The sequence below is a fragment of the Somniosus microcephalus genome, chromosome 7, assembly GCF_052327205.1.
Source record: "Somniosus microcephalus isolate GS21.2 chromosome 7, FLI_Smic_1.0, whole genome shotgun sequence".
NCBI classification, from domain to species: Eukaryota; Metazoa; Chordata; class Chondrichthyes; order Squaliformes; family Somniosidae; genus Somniosus; species Somniosus microcephalus.
In genome coordinates, this window is record NC_140993.1 from 265,107,925 (window position 1) to 265,128,246 (window position 20,322).

The following is a 20,322-nucleotide window of genomic DNA, read 5'->3' on the forward strand; positions in this document are numbered from 1 at the left end:
GGCCCGCGATTGCTGCCTTGGATTCACGCCACTAGTCTGAGCAAATCCTAGTGCAACAGACATGAAAGACAGCTTGCTAAGTTCTGGTAGCTACATTCAGACTGGGGAGTAGCCGTCCTCTCACCTGCAACAGTGGGCTCAGGCCATTTCTTTCAATGAGGGAGGTCTCGGAGTGAGAGCTCACTAGATCACCATCACCTGGTGAAACGGTTACTTTATTTTGTGAATGTGCTTTTCCATTGAATCTTAAATATTTCTTTTAATGGCGTCTCAAACATTACAAGCTGCTGCTAGTCTCTAATGGTTGTTTCGCGTCTGAATATCATTTTAGTGTCACTGAGGTGAAGTATCAGCCCCACAGGCAGTCGGACTCCGAGTTACATTCACAGAATAAAGTTTGTCGGCCAAGTTTGCATCACTGACAGGGGGGTCGGTGGTGGTGGCGGTGAGGAAGAGCGAGAAGGGGTGCTGACAATAGAGGTTCCACAATATCACTGAAGTGGCAGGTTCGGCTGTGGTTGATCCAGACTAGTGCAATGGCTTCATGACTGCGTGATCTGCAAAGCTTCCAGCATATCTTCCACCACCTTTAGCGAGCACTTGGTCTCCTTCTTGCCACGACCTGCAAGCTAGAAGTCAACAGAGGAGGAATTAGCTATAGTCCCAGACTGGCACTGTTTTTGAGCTCGTGGCGGCAAGCCATTAACCCCTCACCTCTCCACCACCCCCAATCATTCAGATCTGACTGCTGAAATGACTTCCAACGCACCTTTCAAAAAGACAATTAAACTGGAGAGAGTTTACTTGAACTCAAAGAGACTTGACATCTTCTCAACACAACACTTTCCCACAGGCTTCAGTGTAAATGTGGCCTCGCTTCACACTCAAACTTTCAAGTAACTGGATTCTATTCACGTGAGAAAGGAGGTATTTAATGGGCGGGGGGGGGGGGGAGGGCAAGGTTAATGCTCATTCCTAAAATAGTACATCTATTCTGATAATAAGGTGAGAAGGAACACTTTGACACTTGTAATGGCAATCATCCAACAATTTGCACTCATTCCTGACTCGGTTCCACCGAGCCACTGAACAGAAGCAGAAACAGAGATAAAGGAAAGGCTATTGGTTCACTAAAACTCATCACTTTGTTTGAAGCATTTGCCATCCATCAACGTGTCATTAAATTTAATTCCAAATTGTACTCGAATGTTAAGCACCCGTGGACCACAGGAGTAGATTTTTAATTAAATTTCCAAAGTCTGGCTGCTCTTCGGACGGATGAAGTGACACTATCAACCGCCTCCATCACGTTCCGACTGCCTAGAGTGGTCATTGGGGTTTAAGCGCCGTTGAGATGGCTGTTCCCAAAAATTGCAGGCATTCAAATCTCCGAGCTCGCTCAAAGGTCTGAAGCTTGGGAAAAGCACTGGAGGGACAGTAACAGAAACAAGAAATAAAATTGCATCGGATTTAGCCAGCAGGCTTGCTCTGCCGTCAATTACAAAAAAAGCTTGGCTGCGTTCCTAAACTTAATCCTTCAGTATTAAATGTCTGTGTTGACACAGATATTTGACATTTTGTGTTGAGAGATTTCTTCTGGGTTTTTTTTTTTGCAAGAGAATGGTAGAATGGGCAGTTAAAAAAACTCAGTAATGCCATTTAATAATAAACACAAATCACATTATTAAAACAAAATGTACAGAAAAGTAAAAACTTCCAAAACACCTGGGTCTCTTCCTAACATTTACATCCAGTACATTTTCACAACTAGCCTTTCACAACCCGAGGTGCAGTAAGATGAACAAGTGTATTAAAAATGTTTTAACTGTTCACAGAAACCAGTGCTTTTTGCGCCTACCCCTTTTAAAAAGTTTATTCAAGATACACGGTTTAAAAAAAAAACATTTTCTATAGTCTACATTTTTCTTTTTCTACGCATTCTTTCAAAGATTCAATGATGTCCCTTTAGGGAAGGGAACCTGCCGTCCTTACCCGGTCTGGGCCTATCTGTGACTCCAGCCCTGCACCAACATGGTCGACTCTTAACTGCCCCCTGAAGTGACCACTACCATCAAACCCGCTACCATCAGCGGTTCAAGGCGGCCGGCAAGTAGGAACAGGCAATAAATGCCAGACTTATCAGCGGCATCAACATTGCAGCAATTAATTTTTTTAAAGTACATAACTAAACAGAAAATCGCTCTGGTGCAGCTGTTAAGCGGATTGAAAACTAGTGTGAACATCACTTCGAGCATTTGAGGGATCAATGGTTAATGACTTATAGTGTAATGAAGTCTAACTCGGTGCTAAAGGTGGAGATGCTGCCTTTTGTTGTAACTGAGAGGGGCGTAATCTTTTACGGGAGTACCTGGGAGCTCGAGCAGTTAAGGTTGCTACTCCAATTTTCTCTGCATTTTACGGGCTTCATCAGTTCTCACTGGGATTTTCACCTCAGGGGATCGAAATGTTGACAGCTGCCCATAAACCCCGCCACCCCACTAAATTCACAGTGGACCTCTTCGTCACACTGGCAACTGCTAGACACAAAATCACAACCCACAAAGGCTCGATACATTTCTCCTTATTTACCAAAAGAGAGGACGGAGACCAGTTCTGAAAAAAGTCACAGACCTGCAATGTTAACTCTGTTTCTCTCTCCACAGATGCTGCCTGACCTGAGTATCTCCAGCATTTTCTGTTTATATTTCAGATTTCCAGCATCCGCGGTATTTTGCCTTTTGTAAATAAGGAGAAACTGTTTCCACTGGTGGGAGGTAACCAGAAATCACAGATTTAAGCTACAGGAAACTTTCGATTAACCGGCACCTAAATAACCGGAAATGTCGGTTAACCGGCAAAATTCAGGAGTAGGTTCAGGTAACTTTTATTACTTGCCTTCCTCCATGTGTTGCTGTGCAAGGGTGTGGCTGCAGCTGTTGCTAAGCTACAGAGACGCTTGCAACTTGTGGCCATTGTTTTGAACCTGTTGCTAAGCAACAGGGTTTGTTGCATTATACGGAGCTCTCAGCTCCGTATCTTTTACTATAGCGTTCGGTTATCCGGAATTTTTGATGAACCGGCACCACGTCGGTCCCGTCCGTGCCGGATAAAAAAAAGTTTCCTGTAATTGGCAAAAGAATCAGAGGCGAGATGAGGAGAATTTTTTTATACGGGGCGAGTTGTTGTGATCTGGAATGCGCTGCCTGAAAGGATGGCGGAAGCAGATTCAATAGTAACTTTCAAAAGAGAATTGGATAAATACTGGCAACGGAAAGCTCTGTAGTCTATGGGGAAAGAGCAGGGGGAGTGGGACTAATTGGACAGCTCTTTCGAAGAGCCAGAACAGACATGATGGGCTGAATGGCCTCCTTCTGTGCTGTAAGATTCTCCAATTCCTCGGCTGGAGGAGGATGGATGGTAAACATTGGCTGCCTGGTTAAAATACGACTCCCTCTTCCAAAAAGACAATTGTTCAATAATTTCTTGGGAACTTAATAATTTAATACTGCAAGTAAACACCGAACTCAGCAGCGTATTTTCGAAGAATTCTCACTTTTAAAAAAAAGCTATTTTGGCAATTATTTTGCTTTCTTACAAGTACTGGAAGAATCCCAGACTTTAGATGCATTTTTGGTATCTTTATGTCATTGAATTAAAGATTGGGGCGACAGAGCCCTATCTGCAGGTAACAAGGCTAAGCTCTCCCACCGCAGAAATACATGACTTTTACACACACATCTTGAAGTTGGGAAAATTACACCGCACATCATAACATCACCCAGGACTAATGTAGAACAGAGTGTTTTATGGTTTACAAGCTTTCAGTTATACCACAGCTGTATGGTTGCCAAGTATTCAATTTGCAACCAGAAACAGTGAATTCTTCTGCCCTAAAATACATCTGAAATTTGACTCATTCAGAACGATGCATTATAATTTACGAGCTTAAAGAACATTATAACCACGTGAGCGAATGGAAACAATTGATAAATGTCACCTGAATCCCAACATCTGTATTTGCATATCATTAAAAGTCTCGCGTCCGGGCACAATTCCCATCAACCCCTTCTGTTATAACCATGGCTCAGTAGGTAACAGTCTCGCCTCTGAGTCAGAAGGTTGTGGGTTCAAGCACAAAAATCTAGGCTGACACTCCAGCGCAGTGTTGAGGGAGTGCTGCACTGTCGGAGGAGCCGTCTTTCGGATGAGATGTCAACCCAAGCCCCCGTCTGCCCTCTCTGGTAGACGTCAAAAGATCCCATGGCACTATTTCGAAGATGATCAGGGGAGTTCACAGAATCCCCACAGTGCAGATAGAGGCCATTTCGGCCCATCGAGCCTGCACCGACACATCACAGAATCACAGAATCTACAGTGCAGATAGAGGCCATTTCGGCCCATCGAGCCTGCACCGACACATATCCCACCCTATCCCCGTAACCCCACGTATTTAATCCCCTAACACTAAGGGTCAATTTATCATAGCCAAATCAACCTAACCCGCACATCTTTGGACTGTGGGAGGAAACCGGAGCACCCGGAGGAAACCCACGCAGACACAGGGAGAATGTGCAAACTCCACACAGACAGTCGCCCGAGGCCGAATTTGAACCCGGGTCCCTGGCGCTGTGAGGCAACAGTGCTAACCACTATGCCACCGTGCCAGTTCTCCCTGGTATCCTGGGCCAATATTGATCGCTCAACCAACACCTAAAAACAGATTATCTGGTCATTATCTCATTGCTGTTTGTGGGAGCTTGCGATGAGCAATTTGGCTGTCGTGTTTCCCATGTTACAACAGTGACTACACTTCAAAAGTACTTAATTGGCTGTGCAGCACTTGGGACGTCCTTGAGTTTGTTCCTTCTTGAGCCTAAACATATTTCCACCCAATATGTCCTTCCATAGGGACTAGGAACCTCCGTGACCTGCATGATTCAGTGCCACCCCAAATGATGCATTTACTCTCTCAGCTACTTCTTAAAACTTTTTTTTAAAGTAATTTCTTCCCCCTCTTTAAGCTTTCTCCTTGGGCCTCGCACCATTTTCTGATTGAAAAGGTGGGTCAGTGACCTACAGACAAACCCCCATCAATGTCAGTCTTTAAGCTGTAACCAGGAGGCGCACAAAACTCCACGTGGGCAAGTGGCCAGTCTCTGCTGGGCACTGAAGAGCGGGTTGAGCATGCATAATCACCCACGGGTATTTTACTCCTGGGTGCTGCCCCTTAAAGCTGACGTTCCCTTATTAATTTTCTGCATTTCCTAATAAAAATCGCAACTGGTACAGTGCGAGACACGTACGTGCTACTTTATTCCTTGATAGTGTGTTTAAGTACGAGTTGCTCACTTCTTGCAAATCCATACTCCAACTGTAGCCCTTTACCTTTGGCACAATTAAAGTTATATAACAGAAGGACCACTTTACTAGTAGCTACAATTACTTTTTTTGGAAACTGAATATGCAAAGTCTACTTCCTGTCTAACCAATGCCAATTTTTAATACTAGTTTCGAGAGGGAAGTCATGCCTCTCTTCAATCCTAATCAGATTAACAAAGACGTAATGAGTTCTCTTTCAAAAACACTCAAGTAAACATTCTAAGATTATTCAAATCACGGGCCCTTAACTACCACCTTATTATGCTTGCTATAATTGTTTCCTTCCCTGTGCAGAGAAAGAGCTCGTCATTGTTTTTTTATGTTCTATTCCAACTCATATTAGCTGTATACTGATACTTAGGGTAAACAAAAGCTTTTATAATTCCACATGATAGTGCTATCGTCATTTTTGGAAATCAATTTCTGAAGCCATGCTCAGCTGCGCTCATTTAAAAAAAATACTTTCCTGACGAGATCAATGTTACAGTGCCATGGAGGTGATGCTCCAGTAATGGTCCACCTGGGAACACAAGCACCAGCTGTTGTCCTGCAGCTGAACTCCGGGTTCCAGCTCTGACCCTTGATTCCCCCACCCACCCCACCCCACCCCACCGACACATGCCTGAATATCTTCTTAAGTGCGTCTACCCTGGAATGGTGGTGATAATCACCAGGTAGCACTGGTACTGAAGCTATAATGACCAAATCCTGCGGAGAAGTCAAACCTTTTGTCACCATCAATCAGCGCGCCCTGTCCAGCTGTGTCTTTAAGTCAAAGACGACGGTGGTTTCAAAGAAACTGAATCACATGGGTGGGCCCAAAGGGCAAAGAAACATGTCCTTTAATTTTCATTTGCCGGTAGGTACAGGCACCTTTCACACACTTGGTTCCCATAACTGGTCAGTGCGATAAAAGCTTTCAAGTGGGGCTAAAGGAGTAGAGGAGATTGCTTATTACTTCCTTTCCCCAGCTGATAAAGAAAGTTACATTTGTGCTGGAGAACAGAAGCTCTTTCTTTACTGGCCTCCCATTCCCATGCAAACCGAAACAGCCCTAATCAGATGCCAGGGGAGTTCCAGTCCCTCAAGGAACAGCTTTGATGCAGAGTGCATTTTAACTTGGCTGCAGATGTCAGTCCTTGGGAACCCAGAGATAAAAATCACACCAACTAGAACACGACTAGAAGTGCTGACCGACAAACCAGCGTCAGAAGTGAGAAGAGTTGCAATGGAAACAGAAACCGTTTGACGAGTAAAACACTGCCAGATTTCTAACATTATATAGGCAGCTAATTTCCAAAAGGATCATTACTTCACTGAACAGCAAACTGATTTGAACAGAATGTCGTATTGTCGGGAGATAAAACGGCATTCAATTGCACAGATTATCACCTCAGAACTCTGACTTGGAGAAGAATGACCTTGGAAGCCTTTTACTGGGCTGAATATTTATATCGGGAAACACAAATGTAGCAGGAATAGACAAATCAAGTCCAGCAGCAGATCCAAAGTGTGGGCAACACCGTGGAATGCTGCCTGAGCTAGTTATGGGACATCTATTTGGTCTGCGTAGACAGACAAGTTGTCACGATTACCATGTGGTGCCCCCTAATGTTAAACAGTTGGCCATTAAAATTTATCCCTTTACAACCAGGCATGCCTGTCCACAAACTGAGCTCAACTCTGCCAAAGCAGAAATGCTCTGAAATTATTTGTTTTGACCGTTGGTTAAGCTAGTTCCTTAAACCTAAAGATTGCAAGTTACCAATGACGGATACCATTGCAATTTTTTTCTAATGGGAGGGAAGCAGGACTCGAGCAACTTGCTCTTCGACAGAGCTGGCGCAGCAGACTCGATGAACCGACTCCTTCTGTGTTGTGCTGTTCTATGATTCTGTTTCTACGATTCTAAGCTCTGGTGTTTGGAATAATGAAGCCTAGGGTCCAATTCATGGATTGCATCTCAAACCTGTGGCATTGCAGCTTCCTTCCACACTGGGAGCAAGGCACACACTCACCAACCAACAGGCAGGGGATAGCAACATGTGCCCACCAGGAGGCAAGGATCAAACACCGACCACAGCCTCAAACCGCCAGGGATCAGAGAAATACCCACGTGCCAATCCGCCCATGATGGGACCCACCAAACCACTAAAGACTGAAAGGGGGCAATCACGACTGTCGGAGGGTTGCATGTCTGCCAGGCTGCAGACCCGACAGGCTTTTACACGACCAGCAATCAGATATTCCCATTTTGTTTCTTTTCTCCTTAAATCATCTTTGGCAATATGGCTCCTGCCACAGACTCCAGGGGGGCAGGAAACTAGTGGTGGGATATAGAGAAGTACTGAGGAGAAGGGCTTTTTATTGTAACCGTGTGCATTATTCTGCACACAACTTGTTTTCCTTTAATTTTTTTACAATGTACGTTTATAAAGTTCAACCAATACAAAATTTCACAGTGAGATGATCTAAATTTTAAACTAAGATAAGCAAGGTGCTGAGGGACTGCAGAATAGGAATTGAACAGATCGCATAAAAGCACACTGAACCAAATCGATTACTAACCAACCTCAACTAGTCCAGACTAGCACCCAAGTTAAAGGCAAGGGAACCTGGGCAATCATAAAAAGTAATTGTGTAAGGGGCAGAGGAGGCCCAGGCTGAACACCCACTAATAATGGTGGCAGAACAGCCCAGTAAATGAGAGAGAATAAGTCGTACAACTCCCTGGAAAAGGAGGCACATGAACAGCCTCTGGAAAAAAAAAACTCACATTTCTATAACGTCTTTCACATCCTGAGGACATCCATTTTACAGCCAATGAAGTACTTTTGAAGAGTAGTCACTGTTGTAGGAAACACGGCAGCCAATTTGCACACAGCAAGTTCCCACAAACAGCATTGTGATAATAAGAACATAACAAATAGGAATGACCAGATCATCTGTTTTTAGTTATGGTGGTTGAGGGATAAATATTGGCCTAGGACACCGGGGAGAACTCCCCTCTTCAAAATAGTGCCGTGGGATCTTTAACCTCAGAGGACATCTGGAGCCTCAGTTTATCGTCGCATCTGAAAAATGGCACCTCCAACAGTGCAACACTCTCTCAGCACTGGCACTGGCGTGTCAGCCTAGATTCTTGTGCTCAAGACTCTTGAACCCACAACCGTCTGACAGAATCATAGAATCATAGAATACAATCGTTACAGCACAGTAGGAGGCCATTCGGCCCGTCGAGCCCGTTCCGGCTCTCTGCAAGAACACTTCAGCTAGTCCCACTCCCCCGCTCTTTCTCCGTAGCCCTACAATTCTTTTCCTTCAGGTACTTATCTAATTCCCTTTTGAAAGCCACAATTGAATCTGCCTTCACCACCCTTTCAGGCAGTGCATTCCAGATCCTAACCACTCGCTGGGTAAGAACATTTTTCCTCATGTCACTTTTGGTTCTTCAGCCAATCACCTTAAATCTGTCTCCTCTGGTTCTCGACCCTTCCGCCAATGGGAACAGTTTCCCTCTATCTACTCTGTCTAGACCCCTCACGATTTTGAACACCTCTATCAAATCTCCTCTCAATCTTCTCTGCTCTGAGGAGAACAACCCCAGCTTCTCCAGTCTATCCATGTAACTGAAGTCCCTCATCCCTGGAACCATTCTTATAAGTCTTTTCTGCACCCTCTCTAAAGCCTTCACCATCCTTCCTAAAGTGCTGTGCCCAGAATTGGACAAAATACTCCAGTTGTGGCCGAACCAGTGTTTAATAGAGATTCATCATAACTTCCTTGCCTTTGTACGCCATGCCTCTATTTATAAAGCCCAGGATCCCGTACGCTTTTTTAACCGCTTTCTCAACCTGTCCTGCCGCCTTCAATGATTTGTGCACATATACCCCCAGGTGTCTCTGTTCATGCACCCCCTTTAGAATTGTACCCTTTAGTTTATATTGCCTCTCCTCGTTTGTCGAACCAAAATGTATCACTTTGCACTTTTCTGCATTAAACTTCACCTGCCACATGTCCGCCCATTCCACCACCCTGTCTGTGTCTCACTGTTCACTATACTTCCAAGTTTTGTGTGATCCGCAAATTTTGAAATAGTACCCTGTACACCTAAGTCCAAGCCCCATTTTTTCAAATGGTGGCTGTTGATGATTCAGATATTCCCATTTACACCTCCTCTCGACCCATCTTTTATTTCTTTACTTGTCCTATTACCATCTCCTGTCTTCCACCCTATCACAGACCTTCCCTTTTGTTCTTTCCTCCCCCCCCTTTCCCTGCACTTGCTTAAAACCTGTTATAGCTCTAACTTTTTCCAGTTCTGACGAAGGGGTCATCGATCTGAAACGTTAACTCTGTTTCTCTCTCGCCACAGATGCTGCCTGACCTGCTGAGTATTTCCAGCATTTTACTGTTTTTATTTCCGATTTCCAGCATCCGCAGTATTTTGCTTTTGGTTCGGATTTTCTTTTGCTGTTGAAGAAAGCACAACCGTCATTTCTGAGTTCTAGCTTATATTGTGGCATTTTTCTCCACTTTCTTGGCAAATGAAGCACATTTTCAGGCTGACCTTGCTGAACAGGATACAATTCTATTAAACTGCAGCAAGTGCAAGCTGACTTTCGGACTATGCAGTTCTATGCGTTCAGGTAGAACGCAAGCGTCATGCTGCAGTCAGTGACCCACCCCACTGAGCTGCAAATTAAAAACGAGGGGCTGGGCAAACCATGAGCTCTCTTGTTTTATTAATACTAGATTACAGTAAAAAAAAATTCCAAGATTGAAAATATTGTGCACATGCCATCTGCACTTTTTTTTTTAAAAAGTAAATGGTTGCATATAGTTCCCTAAAGTGCAAAATAATAAACTGGGAGTAACAATGTTGCTTTCTCACATCCAAGTTATCAATGCAGTGTTTCCTTGTCATAATATTTTTACCGTAGCTCACTGCTGGTTATAAATACATTTGTGATAATTTATTTATGGAAAGAGTGGCTGAAATAAATAACAGCATTCGCACCGGTATATCGGTGATAATGCAACGGCATAAAGCATTTTTAACTATGCTTTCTTATACTGCAGATTATTCATAATGCTCTCCACCTGAAGACATGGGAGTGTCATAGACAAGTCATGGCAACTGGTGGCTAAATCACACAAAAATAGAAGGCAGCGCTCGACGGCTGCAGTTTCAGTTAGATGTTAGAGTTATGTGGCGTGGCCCACGATCCTCTCGCTATACATTTATTAATAATCCTGAAGAAGGTATTAAAAAGTAGAATTCCTAACTGCGCAGAGGATTCCCCAAGTGTGTGGGAAAGCAGGATGTCCTACAGACTTGTAGCAACTCGACATAGCCCTAAGCTTTGGAATTCCCTCCCTAAACCTCTCCGCCTCGCTACCTCTCTCTCCTCCTTTAATATGCTCCTTAAAACCTACCTCTTTGGCCAAGCTTTTGGTCACCTGTCCTAATATCCCTTAAATGTGACTCGGTGTCAAATTTTGTTTGATAATCACGCCTGTGAAGCGGCTTGGGACGTTTTACTACGTTAAAAGGCGCTATGTAAATACAAGTTGTTGTTGAAAGCTTTCAATTAATGCCCAAGGTCAGCACATCTCATCACTACATTAGTGGAAAATTGTGAAGATTTCTGTTCTTCATTTTAGCAGCCATGTGAATTAACAACTGATATCTGAATTGGCTACATTTTATTCCTCAGATATTTTAATGAACTTTATATTCTTGGCTAATTATTCATCATAGGATCATCTCTCTCATAATCAGGACTAGATGACTCAAACACAAATAATTAAAACTAGAACTAAGGATCATTTACCTGAAAAATGACTGTCGGTGTAGTCGGACTCGCACTAAAAGTAAAATGCAACCATCAAAGCTGACTGCTCAAAATGTTCCATTAGCCTCGTGTGGCAAGTGTTACACTGGACTGGTGGACTGTGAGGGATGGGGAAACCTTCACTAGAATCCTGCTAAACGAGCGTATAGGACAAACTGCACGCTCACTGATACACTGAAAAGCGGAATAACTTGAATTCAGAGATTACCCAGAGCGTGCAAACTGCTGATTCGAGTGGTTATTACAACCGTTATGAATAAAACACAACTTTTTTTTTTTAATTGAAGAAAATACAAGGCCAGGGAATAAGTTTATCAATTAAAATACCCTGTACTTTTTGGAAAGACAAACGCACAGCATGGCTTTTAGTCATCAATTAAAGGCACGGTCCCTCTAACGGGATCGAAGGACTTAAAAAATCATAATAGTATTTTGCAAGCGAGCCACAAATAGATATAGCCTGCTCCGCCATTCAATGAGATCATGGCTGGTCATCCAAATTCAGTACCCTGTCCCTGCTTTCTCCCCATATCCCTTGATCCCTTTAGCCTTAAGAAATATATCCAACTCCTTCTTGAATATATTTAATGAATTGGCCTCTACTGCCTTCTGTGGTAGAGAATTCCACAGGTTCACCACTCTCTGGGTGAAGAAATTCCTCATTTCTGTCCTAAATGGTTTACCCCTTATCCTTAGACTGTGACCCCTGGTTCTGGACTCCCCGACCATCAGGAACATCCTTCCTGCATCTAGTCTGTCCAGTCCTGTCAGAATTTTATAGGTTTCAACGAGATCCCCTCTCATTCTTCTAAACTCCAGCGAGTATAAGCCCAATCAACCCAATCTTGCCTCATACGTCATCCCTGCCATCCCAGGTATCAGCCTGGTGAATCTTTGCTGAACTCTCTCCATGGCAAGAACATCCTTCCTCAGATAAGGCGACCAAAACTGCACACAATACTCAAGGTGCGGTCTCACCAAGGCCCTGTACAACTGCAGCAAGACATCCTTGTTCCTGTACTCAAACCCTCTCGCTACGAAGGCCAACATACCATTTGCCTTCTTAACCGCCTGCTGCACCTGCAATGCTTATGATCATTGCAATTATCAAATTTGATAACGCTCCTGTGAAGTGCCTTGGGACGTTTTACTACATTAAAGGTGCTATATAAATGCATGTTCTTGTTGCATTATTACAAGACATACTTGGCTCGTTTATCTTTTTCACCTTGTGCAGTACACCGCTCTGCGGCTGAGCAGGCAGCCGAGCGACCTGTACGTGCACTCTGCCGAGAGCGGCCTTAAGATGGCCACTGTCCGAATGACTTGCACTGCCAACACCATTGCTGCCCCTGGCAGGGAATCGACCCCCCTCCACTTTCACTTGTGGTCAGGCGCTGACGGGCCAAGCCAATATCCCGCTGCTCCAGGGCCGAGCTGATCAAACCTTACTGCAGGGTTTCATACCAACACACAACTTAATAGCGGATTAGGAGCTTGATAGCTGGCTAGACAACGGCTGAAGGAAGATCTATAATTCTGAGATTGTTCGAATTTCAAACAATGCAGGCATCCATTAATCCTGGAGTGCATCATGAAGTTCATATAAGGTTCACCAAACTGCCAGCGTTTTAATCTGTTAGAAATGCATGACTTTCTAGATGCACAGCAAGTTAGCTGGCATCTAAAAGAGAGAGAAGGGTTAAAGGATTTGACAACCTGAAATATTTTCTTTCTAATGCTGAACAAAAGCCACCCTGCATTTGGTTTCCATTTCTCATTTCCAGCTTTTACGTTTATTTTAAGCTTGATTTTAATCTATTAGTTTTAATGTACCCTCATTGCTCATCTCCATGTCACTATTACTTGAATCAACATACTGTTGTTTGTTATCTGGAAAAATCAGTCTGAGATCATCGTAACATTTGTTAGTTTGCGCGTATATATTGCAGGGAAACATTAGTGTCGGTGTAAGTATCAGAAGCACCCCAACATCAGGAACCGGCAATCTTTTTTTCAGAATTTCATTAACATTCGAGAGGGAATTGGATAAATACTTGAAGGGAAAAAAATGACAGGGCTTTGGGGAGAGAGCAGGGGGAGTGGGACTAATTGGATAGCTTTACCAAAGGGCCGGCACAGGCACGTTGGGCCGAATGGCCTCCTTCTGTGCTGCGTGATTCTATGATTTTAATAAAACAGAAACGCTTAAAGCACACGCACTCCATATAACTGGTGAACATTTTGAAGGAAATACAGTCTGTACACAGTCCACTCACTGTTCAAAGGCTGTCCCTCAACTACCCTCAAGTCCTTGCTGAGTATTTGCTATGTTTTAGCAAATACTTGGCAGATATTTTACCCCCATTTTGAATGCAGTCTTATATTTAAGTGAAACCTGAAGAAACAAATCCCGTCATCTTTTCTTAGAAAGAGGACTGCTGGCTGCCAGATGGTTCTTGGTGAGCTTTATTCCTGCGAGTAGCCGAACCCGAGGTTCAATCCCTGGTCAAGTTCGCTGATCTCAGCCAAGCAAGTGGTGGAGGCTCGATAATTGGCATCAGTACGCTAGGATCAGGGAGGTCAAACCAGAGTGGCAGCTGCTGACTGCTTCCCAGTAAACCTCTGCAGGAACTCTATGTGCAAGCACATCAGGCGAGGCTAGGACCAGAAAGAAGGATACGGCAATCTGAAATTAAAACCCCCCCTTCCCCCCAGAAAATGCTGGAAACTCTCAGCAGCTTGGGCAGCGTCTGTGGAGAGAGGGGAGGTTGGGTTAACGCTTCAGGTCGATGACCCCTTTGTCAGAACCGAATGGCCATCGACCAGAAATGTTAACACTACCTTCTTCTCTCCAAGAGAGGTGAGGATTAGGCCCGGCTGCGCAGCTCCCGTGGCCCATCAGTGCCATGGCACACAATAGGAGTTGCCACTAGGGCAAGGTACTGGGGCGTGCCTGGTGACAGCGTATCCCAGCAAGGAGGTAACAATCTTGAGGAGGGGAAGAATTTACAGCACAAAAAAGGCCATTCAGCCCAACTGATCTGTGCCGGTGTTTATGCTCCACACGAACCTCCTCCCAATCTATTTACTTCATCTCACCCTAGCAGCAGATCCTTCTATTCTTTTCTCTCTCAAGTGTTTATCTAGCTTCCCCTTAAATGTATCTATGCCATTCGCCTCAACTACTCCCTGTGGTAGCGAGTTCCACATTCTCGCCATTCTCTGGGTAAAGAAGTTTCTCCTGAATTCCTTGCTGATTTATTAGTGACTATCGTATTTATAGCCCCTAGTTTTGGTCTCCCCCACAAGTGGAAACATCTTCTGTACATTTACCCTATTAAATCCCTTCATAATTTTAAAGTCTTCCAGAGAAGAGCCCCAGCCTGTTCAATCTTTCCTGATAGTTCATTCAAAGAAAGAGGGTACAAATGTGTACGGGCACACTACTGTTGCAAAAGCCATCAAATGTTATATACGCAAGTCCTACACACGGTCACCGTTAAACGTAGCCACCATGTACAAGTATTATATAGTAACATGTCACTACGATGCCAAGTCAGGGTGACGAAAGCCCTCGAATTGAATAGCTGAGTTTAATTATGGACTTGTCAGCTGTGCTCTTGGAGTGGAGTTTGTACAACGAGCAGCCCGTGGGCCACTGAACTTTTGTTTTTAAGGCACCATCCGAACGCCCAGCTCTTGTGTTTCCTGTGCTTGACAGTTTCCCAGGAGTTGGGTGGTTACATGCTGTCAGTTAACAAGATATCGTAAAAATGTAGTTAACTTCCCATCCACTGGGCCGTGACATTTTGCTGAAAATTGTTTCCTTTGGATGTGCTAGATTGTCAAATCCCTTTAGATAATTCCACAGCCTCCCACAAAACTTAGATAGTTTGACATACAATGCAGCAAGTTCATTTTCCCATTAGAATTCACGCCAACATATTAAAGTACTGTCTTCATGGCAAAGTGTTGGCAAAGATTTGAAAATAAGGGCAGTGCAAGAACTTAGCAGTTATATCAGAACAACCTTGTGCAACAGGGTGACGTGATTGACAGACCCTCAGAGGTCTATCGTTGGACCCCTCCTATTTCTCATCTACATGCTGCCCCTCGGCAACATCATCTCAAAATATGACATCAGGTTCCAAATGTGACGACACCCAGCCCCATCTCACCACCTGTCTCAACCCCTCCACTGCCTCCGTGTTGTCATGCTGCCTGACCAACATCTAGTTTGGATGATCAACCATGATCTCATTGAATGGCGGAGCAGGCTCGAGGGGCTGAATGGCCTACTCCTGCTCCTATCTTCTATGTTTCTATGTTTCTAGTCCTGGACGAGCTGCAATTGCCTCCAGTTAAATAGTGGGAGGACTGAAGCCATTGTCTTCGGCCCCCGCCACCGATTCCGTCTCCCTCTCCAGCCAGTCTCAGGCTGAACCAGACTCTTCGCAACCTCACCATCCTATTTGACTCTGAGCTACAGTTCCGACCCCATATCCGCTCTGTCACCAAAACCACCTACTCCCACCTCCGTAACATTGCCCATCTCCGCCCGTGCCTCAGCTCATCTCCTGCTGAAAGCACAAGGGGGAGGGGGTGGGGTCTGTTCTACACTCACCCACTATGGAAAAACTCAACAATTCAAAAGAAAAACCTAAAAATGTGCCCATACCGTCCTCTAATCGCACCAGCAACTTCCTGCCCTTTCTATGCTCCCAGCAGCTGTGCTACTTCACCAACACAAACTCGGCAATTTGTTTTTAAATATATAAACTGATCTGCTCCTAGTTTTGGACATTTAAAACATAAAATTCCACCTGAGCTCCGGGAAGCCTGGTGAATATCCAGGATACAATTTCTAGGAGCTAAACAGAAAATCCAGGAGTGAAATCGCAGGGGGTCCATCAGCAGCGCATACATTTGATTTTGGATTGCCGTAAAACATTATCTACGCAACTTACGGAAAAGAATGGATTCTTGGTCTGGGCTGAAAATCAGGTGAATAAACAGCTAAGCTTTCAGTACTATATATTCCCTAATGTACTCCTTCAGAAAAAGCAATAGATAAATATATGACTACGTCAGCTAATTAGCTGCCCACCAGGTCACCCAGATGACAGAAATAGCAGTCAAGCAACCTCTCATCCACCCATATGCAAGTTCCATTTGAAAACTATTACAATTCTGAGCTCCTGCCACTCGTATATTCTCATATACTTTATGGTGTGCCACTAATCCCCGGATTTACAGTTATGAGCATGGGTTTAATTTAATATAATATCAGTAATAATGAAGTCCTTATGTTGATATAACTGATTGGCTTATGATGAGTTTAATCATTACGATTATACAATAGCGGACAAAGAATTTGTAGTGCTAAGCTCAGCGTGCATATTTTAAATGATGTAACGTGATTAGTGCAGCAGCCTGGCAAATACTAAACCTCTTCTACTCTTCAAACTGGAATGTGGAGAAAACAGATCCCCATTCTGGTCAAGCAGCTGCCCTGTGGTTAAATCACTGTTGCATCCTCACAAATCACTGTCGCTGTATTATCATTTATCTAGTTGACGTTGCATTAAGCTAAACATGATACCATTTCATCGTCTCTTAGTTCCCCGAAAAGGAGTGAAAAGGGATCAAATGTTAATGTAATGTCCTTCAAGTGGCATGGAAAACTGTGGCATCATATTCTGAAATAAATCACAATGTGGTAGAAAGCAAAGTTTTGTCAAGTGTAGATACTCGAAATACCACAAATCAAGCAAATCAATAACCCCTTGAAGTCGCTGAAATGACCAGGTTGAGTACTTACGCAATGGTCACCGTTAAAACCATCTTACACAGTGCCTTAAATGGGGGAAGTTAATCTGTAGCACTCAGTGGAAGTGTCTGCTTCAGTCAACATTTCAATGCAACTGGAAAGCAGGGAAATATTTGGAGGCAATTAAATTTTGAACTCCCTTGTGGACTCTGACATGAGAGAACCGTTGAAGAGACAAAAGGGTTGTTAATTTCATGAAGGATTTCAGTTTCCTTGGACCAGTCCAATTGCAATGAACATCTGTCACAGTAATTAGCCTGTACTGCTGCCAAAGCGAGTTCAACTTCAAAACTAAACAAACCAACAACCACTGAAGATAAATGCAACGTATGTGTGCGCGCTCCTAATGCTGATTAAACAGACTGACTTCATAAAGCCGAAAAAGTACCATCAAAAGATCCTGTTGCGAGTGCAACGGCAAATACGCTTTCATTCAACAGGTTTCACCAATTCTGGCCTCTCGCGCATCTACGATTTCTATCACCTCAGCCATGCCTTCAGCTGCCTAAGCCCGAAGCTCTGGAATTCCCTCCCTAAACCTTTCTACATCTTTCTCATCCTTTAAGTCGCTCCTTAAAATCACGCCTCTTTGACCAAGCTTTTAGTCACCTGTCTTAATATCTCACTGTGGCTCGGTTTCAAGGTTTGTTTGATAATTCTCTGGTGAAGCGCCGTGGGACGTTTTACCGCGTTAAAGGTGCTATATAAATGCAAGTTGTTGTATGTAGAATCTTACAGCACAGACGGAGGCCATCCTGCCTTTGCTGGCTCTTTGAAAGAGCGATCCAATTAGTGCCACGCTCCTGCTCGTTCCCCAAAGCCCTACAAATGTTTCGTTTTCAAGTGTATATCCAATTCCCTTTCGAAAGTGACGACTGAATCTACTTCCATACTAACTGCTATAATCCTAATAGATCAATGGCAAAGTGACAGAGACCACACAAGATTTCTGGGAGAGCTGCAGAAGGAAAATTGAGATTATGAACCCTTCTGCAATTTTAAAGCTGCAAACCAAGCCAATATACATAGATACATAGAAGATAGGAGCAGGAGTAGGCCATTCGGCCTCTCGAGCCTGCTCCACCATTCAATGCGATCATGGCTGATCATCCAAATTCAGTACCCTGTCCCTGCTTTCTCTCCATATCCCTTGATCCCTTTAGCCTTAAGAAATATATCTAACTCCTTCTTGAATATATTTAATGAATTGGCCTCAACTGCCTTGTGTGGTAGAGGGTTCCACAGGTTCACCACTCTCTGGGTGAAGAAATTCCTCCTCATCTCTGTCCTAAATGGCTTACCCCTTATCCTTAAACTGTGACCCCTGGTTCTGGACTCCACCGCCATCGGGAACATCCTTCCTGCATCTAGTCTGTCTAGATACTATTTGACTAACTCCAGATGTCCACCCATGGTACCTAATGTCAACACATCAGCACTAATTGAACATTCTCTTTCTAGTAAGCCTTCTTTCAAGCACATTTGGGTATGGTAGTGTAGTGGCCATCGTACTGGACTAACTAACTCCGAGGTTGTAAGTCTCACCATGGCAAGTTGTGAAATTGAATTCAATATCTCTGGTAAAAATGACCACAACAACAGGAACAGCCATCCTCTTGCAGACTTGAAGCAAATAGTGGTGAGCAGTTAATTATAAAAATAGAATGGCGTATTTAGTAGTTAAGTGCCGATTAGTCTAGCAAGCTTTCCAATAATTCAGTACACAACTGTTGGAAGATTCAATAAATGTGCTTTGAGGTTTGAGGACAAAAATCGAGAGATCCATGTGAATAAAACCAAAATGCAAAAACAGAAGTCACAAATACACCAAACCAGGCGAGTCATCCATTAGTGAGGCCATGAAGTGTCATGGTCCGCTCGCAGAATGTGCACCAGCCTCTGATGCACATTGAGTCATCTCAATATGTAAAAGCAGTTACGCTGTGCATTTCGAAAGGGTTTGCTAATGGACTGATTTGCCCATAAACCACACACAGCAGTGCCACACGGAACCCTAAGCCTCCTCAACAAAGTCGGAAAATTTATCAGGAATGAAAGTTTTCTACAATGCTGTAATCAATGCAGCCCCACACCCAATTGTAAACAATTAATGTACTGCCCAAACATTGGACCACTGCATACTCATTGCAGAGACCCCGACTATGTACACCCTGGGGAGCCAGATGTTGACAGACTGCTAGGGAAGACACAAGTGACTGAACTCCCCACCTCTGGATTTTACAGGGGTGGGAGCCCTCACACAACTCCCAACAAATTTCTCACATGCAATGCTACGAGCTGAAACCAAACTGTGCTCCAGCCCAACCCATCACCCAGAACAACCTCCTTTTGCCATCTCACTTGTGCACTGCCCACCATGTTTAACGTTTTTGATTTCTTTCTACCATTGTTTGGTCATCATCTCAACTAAGGTCAACCAAAACAGGACTGAGGCAAACCTGATGGAAGTAGCATTCTGCGTTATTTTCTTACTCACCTGATAAGCCTTGTTGATCTGTGCAGCTGCCCAAGTAGCGTACTTCATATTGTCCTTTTTGATTTTAGCATTAGCTTTAGGGTTAGACGCAATATGACTTGTAGACTGTGAAGGAGAGGGGAAAGAGAAAAAACATTTCAACTTCTTCCCGTATTGGGTGCTAACTGTGCAAAATAACATTTCCCATTTTTATTACACTAGAGTACACCCTTAGTACAAGATGAGAAATTCTGTGGTTTTTGCCTTTGAGCATCCAGAGCTTTCACTGGCAAAACAGACCACAGAAATGACACAAACTTGCACCACCAAGAATCTAGCGCACCGAAAAGTCCTGAGTGGAAACATATTTCAGAATGTTTTAACAGCATTGAGTTACAGTTTAGTGCAACGTAAAGAAAATGTGCATTATACCAGAGAAGTAAAGCAGACAAATTCTGACAGACTGCTTCTTCCAACTCTTCAAATCACGTGGAGAGACTGGACAAGCTGGAGTTGTTCTCCTTAGAACAGAGAAGGTTAAGGGGAGATTTAATTGTGGTGTTCAAATTTTTGAGGGGTTTTGATTACGTCGATAGGGAGAAACTGTTCCCACTGGCAGGAAAGTCAGTAACCAGAGGGCACAGATTTAAGATAATTGGCAAGAGGAGAAATTCTTTCACACAACGAGTTATGATCTGGAATGCACTGCCAGCAAGGGTGGTGGAAGCAGATTCAATAGCAACTTTCAAAAGGAAATTGGATAATTACTTGAAAAG

The 20,322-nt window shown here is 43.8% G+C and overlaps 1 protein-coding gene across 1 annotated transcript in view; it reads right to left on the reverse strand.

Moving 5' to 3' along the window:
* Positions 1-239: 239 nt before the first annotated feature.
* Positions 240-20,322, reverse strand: part of emc2 (ER membrane protein complex subunit 2) — a 108,934-nt gene continuing 88,851 nt past the window's right edge. The window contains exons 10-11 of the mRNA XM_085993718.1: positions 19,568-19,672; positions 240-629 (exon numbers count right to left, since the gene is read on the reverse strand). Of these exons, the coding sequence (XP_085849844.1) occupies positions 543-629; positions 19,568-19,672 (192 nt within the window). The 3' untranslated portion in view covers positions 240-542. The remainder of the gene's footprint in view (positions 630-19,567; positions 19,673-20,322) is intronic.